At 43.0% G+C, this 12072-nt stretch overlaps 1 protein-coding gene across 5 annotated transcripts in view; it reads right to left on the bottom strand.

Moving 5' to 3' along the window:
- The window catches only part of POPDC1 (popeye domain cAMP effector 1), a 280642-nt gene that overhangs the window by 22007 nt on the left and 246563 nt on the right, over nt 1-12072 (bottom strand). The window contains exon 8 of one of the 5 annotated variants that reach the window (XM_083176971.1): nt 549-658. The exons of the other annotated variants lie outside the window; for them this stretch is intronic. Coding sequence (XP_083033097.1) covers nt 591-658 — 68 coding nt within the window. The 3' untranslated portion in view covers nt 549-590. The remainder of the gene's footprint in view (nt 1-548; nt 659-12072) is intronic. 5 annotated transcript variants of the gene reach the window in all.

Raw genomic sequence — 12072 nt, 5'->3', positions numbered from 1 at the left:
TTATATGACTAATAATACATGTGCTCTTTTGTATGGAGGACATTATTGAGAACGTTAAAAATAAAGATATTTGGATAGCGAGTTGCATATGAACATCACAAGCTTTCTGTAAATTAATCTGGTGAATTCCGAAATGAGGTTAAGCTAGTTCCTTGTAACCAATGAGCTGTCAGTACTTTCTACTACGGTTAGCAAATGATATAACGTTAGAAAAATAAATGCTATACTGTAGTTCGTTTGCATGTTGTTAACAATTAAAGCAATGATAAACTGAAGAAAACATTAATGTTGGGAAAAGACACACAGTTAAAACATTCGTCAATGCAACATAAAGCTGAAAACAGATAAAAAATATGAAATATACATAACTATTAAAAGGTTTACACTTACATTAATTAATTAATTAAGTTTTCGGTCATCTCAACAGTGCCTGATACGTCTCAGCAAGTTATTGCTTTGTATGTGAACACTACACCACTGTACTGGCTCGGAAGTTACATTATTTAAATGCCTATACAAACAATTTTCTTCTAATTACCAATTAGTACCTTGTAAGTGGTTCTTGTGTGTTATTTTTTAATATGAGGTTATCAACAGAAAACATCATGCGTCAAACGACCCATTCCATATGAATTATAGAACTCTTGGTGGTTATTTCCTTAATGTAAAAGCAGATGGTTAGTTTTCCTTTTAAGCAAACACTCATTTGTCTAGCAATAATTAAAATATTTGTCAACCTGTAAATAAACACAAACAATTGAGTATTATAAAAGACAGTCTAACAGTATGTGTGTATTATTTGTGCAGCACAGATGTTTGAAAACTTTGAGTTAATACATCATAATTGCTTCCATTAGCCACAAGCAAACTCTTAATTTACATGATTGTAACTTCAGTGGGACAGTCCTGCTTTTCAGCACTGTCCCACTCGTGGGTTGTTGTATCCCGAGTTGTGGTGGGTGGAGCACAGCAAAAGAAGCAGGCGGATCCTAATAAGCTGCCATGCGCATAACATCTGCACATTGCAGGGAAATTAGTGTGGGTGCAGGAAGCACTGGAAGTACCTCCACCAGCTATGATCATGCCCTATTTTCAGTCCCAGTGATCACACGTTGAGGGGTATGTGGTATAAACATATGTAATTTTCTACATCAAAGTGGTGATGTGTATGTACGCTAAAAAGCGGGAAACGTAAAACCCATTTATAGAGGATCTAGGCTCCTGACATCAACTGTTCTTTTCAAAAGGACTGCTGTGTCTCTTGGAAAGAGTCTTGTGGTTATTTGCAAAAAGACCAGAGAGCTGCACAAGTGTGTCCTTATTTAGTGCAAGTCATTCTGAACAATGGCTGAAGACACTTCTGTATAACAAAAACTTACTGTATAACAAAGTAGATGGCCATGATGCAAAGTTCACCATCCACATAGAGCAAATATATACATCCTCTTGTTTCAAAATAATGAACAATAAATAGATGTGTGGCTGCAAGACAGTGTGACAGGTTTTGGATGCGAGAACATTGTACAACAAAGAACAAACAATGGGCCAAATGTATTAAGTCTTAACAAGAGATAATGAGGAAGGTGATAAAGAGATAAAGAACCAGCCAATAAGCCCACAACTATAATTGTGCAATCCTTGACATGACAGTTAGGGGCTGAATGGCTGGTCCTTAGAAGTTTGCAAGCCCTTCAGAATTTTTCAGATTTCTACTGAAATTTGGCCTAAAACTACCTCAGATTTCCAAACAAATCCTAAAAGTAGATAAAGAGAAACAAATCAAACAAAGGAGACAAAAAAAAGTAGATATTCTAATTTTTTCTATTGAATACAATTATCCAATATCACATCTCTGTGAGTGGGAAAACGATGTACCTTTAGGCTTAGCAGAGATATTCAATGTAAAATTAGTGACCGATATTTTCAATCTATGGTGTGACAATCAGGTGTGAGTGGACAACCTATCTTTTTATCAAAGTCTAATGTTCACAACACATGATTGTGGAAGTGTAATATGACAGGAACAAAGGTGATTTATGAGGACTTCAAAAGAAGAGTTGTTGATGCTCATCTGGCTGGAAAATGTTACAAAACCATCTATAAAAAGTTTTGACTACACAGACTCTGTACAAATTGAGGAAATTCAAGACTTTATTACCTTCCCCAGGAGTGGTTGGCCAACAAAGATCAAGCCAAAAGCAAGACAATGAATCGTTCGCAAGGTCACAAAAAAGGAACAGAAGGTAACTTCTAAGCAACTGGAGGCCTTTATTACATGAGCAAATGTTCAAAAAATAATGTATAATCTGAGGTAGTTTTAGGCCAAGTTTCAGAAATGTAGAAAATTCTGAAGGGTTCACACATTTTAAGCACCACTGGCTACACATTTTATTTGTTATCTTTTTAACGAAGTCTGATTTCTGTGTTTTTTTCCATTTAGGGCACTTGATTTAAGAGAAAATATTCCTGTGGTATTGAAGGTAGTGTAGTATATTGGTATGATATAAGTCAACATTCATCATTTCAATATTCACAATATTGATGTAAGAATGTGAACATGTTAGTATGTCGACATACAGTATCTGATACTCCAGCATTCTGATGCCTGTACCCTGATCCCCTCCCTAACCTTCTTACCTAACCCAGGTGTGGATTATTAGGTTCACAGTTAATAGGTCGACCATTAATGGTTGACAGGCAAAAGGTCGACACATGAAAAAAGTTTGACATGCAATATAGTCATCATGGTGAAAAGGACCACATGAAAATGGTCAACACAAGCTTTTAACTTTTTGTGTGCCTGTGTTGGCATATGTCGACAAGGACCCTTAGTTAGTGTAACGCTACACTCACCATGCTTTGGGCTCAGTGCTGAGGGTTTAAATCTCACGCTATGCTGACAAGTCTGTTTTTCTTTTTGTCGACCAATAGCATATCGACCTTTTGCTCGTGTGGCCCTTTTTTCAACGTCAATCTATTGTCTGACGACCTATCGACCGAATACCCAAACCCTAACATCCCTCTAGTTTCAAAACCCTCCTGTTCCACAGCCTAACCCCAATGTCAACATTTTAACAATATCAACTTCATAACTGACAACATTTTTGATGTTGTCCCAATGACAAGACTCTGTAATATACAATATGTACAGGAGTTAAAGCACATTAGAATATGGCAGTGGTAGCCAACCCTAGCCCTCGAGAGCTACCAACAGTTCACATTTTCCAGACAACCTAGCTGCTGCACAGCTGCACTCATTAATCACTGACACATTTTAAAAGATCCACAGATGGAGCTAATTAGCTCACTTGTGATTCTGTGTGGAGACCTGCAAAACATGCACTGTTGGTAGCTCTCGAGGACTAGGGTTGGCTACCCCAGGAATATGGTCTCACTCACTTGTAATTTTGAAAAAACAAAATAAAGATAAAATCCATAATAATTTATACATGTCTTATAATGGCTTTATTCTCTCATAATTAAAAGCGCATACTTTGCTCAATTCAATTATAAATGCCAATTCGCACTACTTGCAGCAAGGTTGTGCAAATTTTGCCAAAACAAACAAACAAACTGGTGTGTGTGTATGGGGGGGAGCATAAATTAGTGGGGAAACCTTCTTGAACCCCATAAAAGTGTCAACTTCACTACCAGGACCATGTAGAAGGTGGGTGTAAGGAAAGTACTGAGGGCCTTATTCTAGTTCACTCTTTCTGACAAAATGCTTCTTAGATGGACAAATCCATGTGCACTGCAGTTGGGGCAGATGTAACTTGTGCAGAGAGAATTAGATTTGGGTGAGTTATTTTGTTTCTGTGCAGGGTAAATACTGGCTGCTTTATTTTTACACTGCAATATAGATCTCACTTTGAAGTAAAACCCCACCCAAATCTAATTCTCTCTGCACCAAGTAACATCTGTCCCACCTGCAGTGCACATGGTTTTGTCCATCTAAGAAGGATTTTGTCAAAAAGAGTGAACTAGAATAAAGCCCTGAGTTCTTGGGTGTCAAATGGCTGAATTAAATGAAAAGTACAAAAGTAGAAAAAAAGTTGATTTGGGGTAATTTGAGGTCACTTTAATGTTTTCTTTAATCTAAAAAATTATAAAAAGGCTAGTTTGCATTTAAATATTTTCATTAAATTTGGAGCACATAGAGTAAAAAGTGGATTTTGATTTTATATTTTTAAAATAAGTAAATTGCATATGATATAATTACAGTATGAGCTCAGTTAGGCAAATTGAAACCATCCAAAATGCCTAATTAATTATTGGGGTTGGCCAAGTTCTGACATACACCCGAGTTTACTCTGGAAAATCAATTCAAGTTTATAATTGAAAAAAATTAATAAATAAACAAAATCAATGACAATTAAACCAGTAAATGAAGCACTACAGAGGTATTTGTTTATATTACTGAATCATAATAAATGTAATCATAGCCAAAGGTCCCCTTAAATATAAATATATATATATATATATATATATATATATATATATATATAGATAGAGTGAAGGAATGAATGGGCACTCAGGGACTCACAAATGCTGGTGAAGTCAAAAGACTTCACCAGCATTTGTGAGTCCCTGAGTGCCCATTCATTCCTTCACTATATTCTGTGGGCAGTTCATCGCTGCTGCCCTCTGTAAGCTGGCACCGGGGCAAGCTACGTACTCCAGCTCATTTCAGTCCAGAGTGACGGCCCTTCCGGTTATATATATATATATATATATATAGGGCAAGGGGGTCCCGGCACTCGTCTGGAGGGTTCAACTACTTGCGGTGCCTCTCAATTTCTCAAAGGAAAGATGTAGCAACAAATTTGCAGATGGCACTCGCAAGATTAAACAAAATCTGCACGGCGGCAGCAATAATGAAACAAAACGGAATCAACACAGGCTTGTGTCAACGTTTCGGGCAAAGCCCTTTATCAAGACATGAAGCAAAGCAAACAGTGTACTTACATTTATAGTAGACAGTGAGGACAGGGGACACCTCGTGCAGAAATCACCAGCAAGCCCGGGCGGGTGTGGAGTGACGTCATCTGGCGCACTCCATCGGGGAAAGCGGGGTCACCGGGGGCGTGCCACATTAACCCCAAGGGGTGGCTGCTAGGCAACCATGAACGCTAAAGAGCGCTGAATAGTGGTGTGTGAGTGACGGCAAAAAGCCGTATGAGGGAGAGCGGGTACACAGGGAAGCGGCGGTGGTGCTGAGAACAGCCGGCTGCTGATCTCTGCAGCGAGGTTCTGAAATACAAAATAACGCATATGAATAAACTGTAAAGGCATGAGCATGTGTACAAATTGACAGCAGTACCAGCGCAAATGACAAATAAGACGTATACTGGTGCTGCAAACGAACGTTACAAGGCGGTAGATAAAAATAGGCATGAATGCGACAGTAGTCTAATGCATAAAGTATGCAACAGCTGACCGGGAACAGTGAATGAATGAGAAGTCTATGGATGAATAACCAATATGATATATGTAGCGGGCGCAGAGGGAGAACAGAAGAGGGAGAGGGAGAGGGGGACCTGGCTGTGATAGCCGAGTATAGTCAGAGAATTCGCAAGCTGCGATACGTAGTGTGAGATGTAGAAGCGGAGGGGGACCAGGCTAAGATAGCGGCATGTAGTGAAAGAAAATAACAGATGCGGAGAGCAATGTGAGGGGGGGAGAGACGTGTGAGTGGGAAAGTGACTGTATAGGAATGTGTCTGCCGGGCTGTAAATAAAAACTAACAGCTATATGAGTAGTGTAGGAGAGGGTGATCACGGAACAGTGTGGAGTGAGTTTAAGATATAAGTGAAAACAGTTGAAATGGTCTAAGAGAGGCTGTAAGAGTATGTGTGTAGCAGATGTGGTGGGGGAAAGTAACCAGTGACAGGACTAAAAGGCTGTGAACTGTGGAGGTGCTGGACAGAAATGTGAATATGGTAAGGTGCATAGAGCAACCTGACATGAGGGTGTATGAGAGGGTAATACTGAGTGGATAAGAGTGTGGGGAGAAAGTGTAAGAAAAATGAGACAGAGAGGTATCAAGGGGATAAAGAATCACAGAAAAATGAACGGCAGGGAGCAGTTAATGCAGGGGAACAAAACAACAAGATGATTTAAAGGAAGCAAGAAAAGGGCAACATTTCATTGAGTCCATTAGGTTGCACCGTGTCCAATTGATGGATCCATTTAGCTTCAAGTCTCAATAAAGCACGGCCTCTGTCGCCACCTCTCTTATTGTCAGGGATGCAGTCAATAATCTTGTATCTCAAACTAGGGAGACTGTGCTGAAATGCCTTAGTCTTTAATCTTTCAAAACGCCCTTTGTCCAATGCTGAACTTTCCATCCTCAATAAAGGACTCACTTTTGTACCTACCCACAGCCCCAATTTATTGGAAGACCGTGTGGACCTTTACAAATTGGGACGCAGACTCCGACTACGTGAGCACTTTGGCAATTCTACACCTACCACCAACATGCCGCCACAACTACACAAAAGGAGTGCCTTTGACCCCATCTCTAACAATGTAGCTATCAAGAGCTTTCTGGGCCATATGGAACAGACTATCACTGCCTCCCACACCAAGAAAACCAACACTCCGGCCAACCTCACCAGTGAGGAAAGACAAGCATTAAAAGCTTTGAGCAACTACACCGACATTGTTATACGATCGGCCGATAAAGGGGGAGGTATAGTTGTACAGGACCTTGCAGCTTATAAGGAGGAGATTTTTCGCCAATTGGCTGACGAACAGACCTATCGCCAACTGCCAGGTGATCCTACTGCATCGTTCAAGAAGATTCTGGACACCTTTCTAACAGATGCAGTCACCGCTGGGTCCATTCCAATAGAGATACAGCAAGTACTCACCACAGATTTCCCGAAAACCCCCATTCTTTACACGTTGCCAAAACTGCACAAGGATCCTGTACACCCTCCGGGCAGGCCCATCATAGCCGCCAGAGACTCCCTGTTCTATACTGCAGCCCAGTTCTTGGACTTGTTCCTGCAACCCATTGTACAACAGCAATTCACCTATCTGAAAGACACGACTGCCCTGCTAATACATCTCCAAGCATTATCCCCTCTACCATCCAAATACCTTCTTTGCACCATAGATGTGGTGTCACTCTACACCAGCATACCACACTCTAGAGGCTTGGAAGCGGTCAGACGGGCTGTTTATAACAGTGAATTATACAAGGGCCCTGATTGTGCCTTCTTCATGGACCTCTTGGACTTGGCTCTGTCTAATAACTACTTTCTCTTTGACAACAGATTTTACCTACAGCACTCCGGGGTTGCTATGGGTTCTTGTGTAGCCCCGAGTCTTGCAAACATTTTCATGTTTGAGACTGAAAAAGATTTGTTCTTCACAGACCCTGACACTTCTGCTAAGATTAAAGCATACTACCGCTACATAGATGACATCATCTTGCTTTGGGATGGCAGTCAGGAAAGCTTCGTCTCACTGATGGATCACATCAACCTGCTGGACACTGACATCAAGTTCACGCATACCAGCAGTTTTGCCGACATCAACTTCCTAGATGTACACATTACACAGACGGAAGATCTGCAACTGCTCACCACGGTATACCACAAACCTACCGACAGGAACACTGCTCTGCATGCAAGTAGCTTTCATCCCCCTACTTCCAAGTGGTCCTTACCCTACTCCCAGTTCCTCAGAGCACGGCGCATCTGCTCTAGCACCGCAGAAGCCGAAAAAGAAATTGCTGCAATGTCCTGCAGATACCTTGCTAGAGGCTACCCGGCTAAACTTCTCCTTACCACCAAAGAAAAGGTTTTGCTCCTGGACAGGAATCTTTTGCTTACACGCAAAGATACACCCAGCAACACCAATAAAATTGTATGGTCTCAATGCTTTTCGACGGCCAGCCAAACTCTGGTCAAAGCAGCTAAAAGGATGTGGCCCCTAGTAAACTGTGACCCTCATCTCCCGGCTCTCAAAAACTGTGCCATTATGCCTGCATATAAACGCAGTAAAAACATCAAAGATCTGTTGGTTCACAATGATATTTCAAGTTTAAAAGAAGCTCCACCACAGTCCTTTCTTCGCAGAAAGAATGGGAACTTTCGCTGCTTGAACTGTGTCACCTGCAACGGTCTTGAAACCGGTGACTTCTTCCTGCACCCCAGAACTGGCTCAAAAATCCCCATTCGCCACCCCCTCACCTGCAGCAGCCGATATGTGGTCTATTACATTAAGTGTCCATGTGGCTCCCTCTATGTCGGCAAGACCATCCGACAGTTCAAGGAACGTATTGCCATGCATAAATCAAGCATTCGGGCAGCTTTGGGGACTAAAGGCTCGGACCAACCAGTAGCTAAACATTGGAAGGCATTTCAGCACAGTCTCCCTAGTTTGAGATACAAGATTATTGACTGCATCCCTGACAATAAGAGAGGTGGCGACAGAGGCCGTGCTTTATTGAGACTTGAAGCTAAATGGATCCATCAATTGGACACGGTGCAACCTAATGGACTCAATGAAATGTTGCCCTTTTCTTGCTTCCTTTAAATCATCTTGTTGTTTTGTTCCCCTGCATTAACTGCTCCCTGCCGTTCATTTTTCTGTGATTCTTTATCCCCTTGATACCTCTCTGTCTCATTTTTCTTACACTTTCTCCCCACACTCTTATCCACTCAGTATTACCCTCTCATACACCCTCATGTCAGGTTGCTCTATGCACCTTACCATATTCACATTTCTGTCCAGCACCTCCACAGTTCACAGCCTTTTAGTCCTGTCACTGGTTACTTTCCCCCACCACATCTGCTACACACATACTCTTACAGCCTCTCTTAGACCATTTCAACTGTTTTCACTTATATCTTAAACTCACTCCACACTGTTCCGTGATCACCCTCTCCTACACTACTCATATAGCTGTTAGTTTTTATTTACAGCCCGGCAGACACATTCCTATACAGTCACTTTCCCACTCACACGTCTCTCCCCCCCTCACATTGCTCTCCGCATCTGTTATTTTCTTTCACTACATGCCGCTATCTTAGCCTGGTCCCCCTCCGCTTCTACATCTCACACTACGTATCGCAGCTTGCGAATTCTCTGACTATACTCGGCTATCACAGCCAGGTCCCCCTCTCCCTCTCCCTCTTCTGTTCTCCCTCTGCGCCCGCTACATATATCATATTGGTTATTCATCCATAGACTTCTCATTCATTCACTGTTCCCGGTCAGCTGTTGCATACTTTATGCATTAGACTACTGTCGCATTCATGCCTATTTTTATCTACCGCCTTGTAACGTTCGTTTGCAGCACCAGTATACGTCTTATTTGTCATTTGCGCTGGTACTGCTGTCAATTTGTACACATGCTCATGCCTTTACAGTTTATTCATATGCGTTATTTTGTATTTCAGAACCTCGCTGCAGAGATCAGCAGCCGGCTGTTCTCAGCACCACCGCCGCTTCCCTGTGTACCCGCTCTCCCTCATACGGCTTTTTGCCGTCACTCACACACCACTATTCAGCGCTCTTTAGCGTTCATGGTTGCCTAGCAGCCACCCCTTGGGGTTAATGTGGCACGCCCCCGGTGACCCCGCTTTCCCCGATGGAGTGCGCCAGATGACGTCACTCCACACCCGCCCGGGCTTGCTGGTGATTTCTGCACGAGGTGTCCCCTGTCCTCACTGTCTACTATAAATGTAAGTACACTGTTTGCTTTGCTTCATGTCTTGATAAAGGGCTTTGCCCGAAACGTTGACACAAGCCTGTGTTGATTCCGTTTTGTTTCATTATTGCTGCCGCCGTGCAGATTTTGTTTAATCTTGCGAGTGCCATCTGCAAATTTGTTGCTACATCTTTCCTTTGAGAAATTGAGAGGCACCGCAAGTAGTTGAACCCTCCAGACGAGTGCCGGGACCCCCTTGCCCTACTTGTTCCTGTCGACCACCTTCCAAAGGTCAGCAGTGATCCAAGGCACCATCAACCTTTACCCCAGGAGATTTTCCTCGGCATCGAAGACATCACCACTCCACCTCTTCCCCCCACTGGTTCTCCACACACACGGTGTACACACGGTGAAGCTGCCATGGCATCTGAAAACATCATCCCTGGCTTCAAAGAGGTCACCCTGATTCCAGGGGCAACCCTGGTCCTCACGGACTCCGAAGCTGAAGCTATCCTGTTTGATGATCTCCTTTCTGAGAAGGATGTAAAACTTCCCACTGAGCATTTGATCACTCAACTCACGCGTCTCAAAAAAAGAGAAATTGACTTTTTTCTACATGGCGTTACCCTTTCCCAATATTTCAGGGAGAAAAAGATTCCCCGTGGCTTCAGGGTGAGAAATATCCCCACAATTGGCCGCAACAACCCGGAGTTTTGCCGCAGATGGACGTCAGTGTTGAATAAATGTTCTCACGACCTCATTCTCCTTGTGATAGAAGAATCGAGGAGAGAACTCGACATAGTTAAAGAAAAAATATCCACCTTTGAGGCAACCCACCTCCCCTCCATTAAAGCGGACAAAACACAAGATTGGCTCAAAGATCTCTCCAGCCAGATTGAAAAATACCGACAAGATCTTATTACTTTTAAAAAAACGAAACAAGAAACCGTCAACCGCGATTATGCGGAATATAGGGTGTACAGCTGGGCCTATGGGAATTCCCAACAACAATCCCGCAGAAACAAACCCAGACGGTTTTATAAACCTAAGTTTGACACTGATCAATCAAGTGATCATTCTTCCAGTGACGTTGAACCGTCAAAAAACTACAGGGGCACCAAACCGCGCAAACCCCCTTCAGGAGCTGCCACCAGATCCAGAGGTCCCTTGCCAGACACAAGCCAACCCGCAGAGGAGGCCAGTGCATCAGGCAGGCCAAAAAGATCTGCAAAAAAGAGGACTTAGTCTTTAATCTTTCAAAACGCCCTTTGTCCAATGCTGAACTTTCCATCCTCAATAAAGGACTCACTTTTGTACCTACCCACAGCCCCAATTTATTGGAAGACCGTGTGGACCTTTACAAATTGGGACGCAGACTCCGACTACGTGAGCACTTTGGCAATTCTACACCTACCACCAACATGCCGCCACAACTACACAAAAGGAGTGCCTTTGACCCCATCTCTAACAATGTAGCTATCAAGAGCTTTCTGGGCCATATGGAACAGACTATCACTGCCTCCCACACCAAGAAAACCAACACTCCGGCCAACCTCACCAGTGAGGAAAGACAAGCATTAAAAGCTTTGAGCAACTACACCGACATTGTTATACGATCGGCCGATAAAGGGGGAGGTATAGTTGTACAGGACCTTGCAGCTTATAAGGAGGAGATTTTTCGCCAATTGGCTGACGAACAGACCTATCGCCAACTGCCAGGTGATCCTACTGCATCGTTCAAGAAGATTCTGGACACCTTTCTAACAGATGCAGTCACCGCTGGGTCCATTCCAATAGAGATACAGCAAGTACTCACCACAGATTTCCCGAAAACCCCCATTCTTTACACGTTGCCAAAACTGCACAAGGATCCTGTACACCCTCCGGGCAGGCCCATCATAGCCGCCAGAGACTCCCTGTTCTATACTGCAGCCCAGTTCTTGGACTTGTTCCTGCAACCCATTGTACAACAGCAATTCACCTATCTGAAAGACACGACTGCCCTGCTAATACATCTCCAAGCATTATCCCCTCTACCATCCAAATACCTTCTTTGCACCATAGATGTGGTGTCACTCTACACCAGCATACCACACTCTAGAGGCTTGGAAGCGGTCAGACGGGCTGTTTATAACAGTGAATTATACAAGGGCCCTGATTGTGCCTTCTTCATGGACCTCTTGGACTTGGCTCTGTCTAATAACTACTTTCTCTTTGACAACAGATTTTACCTACAGCACTCCGGGGTTGCTATGGGTTCTTGTGTAGCCCCGAGTCTTGCAAACATTTTCATGTTTGAGACTGAAAAAGATTTGTTCTTCACAGACCCTGACACTTCTGCTAAGATTAAAGCATACTACCGCTACATAGATGACATCATCTTGCTTTGGGATGGCAGTCAGGAAAGC

This window comes from Crinia signifera, chromosome 3 (genome assembly GCF_055691185.1).
Source record: "Crinia signifera chromosome 3, ASM5569118v1, whole genome shotgun sequence".
Taxonomy (NCBI): Eukaryota; Metazoa; Chordata; class Amphibia; order Anura; family Myobatrachidae; genus Crinia; species Crinia signifera.
Note: the sequence above shows the minus strand (reverse complement) of the source record. Positions and strands in the feature narration are given on the sequence as shown.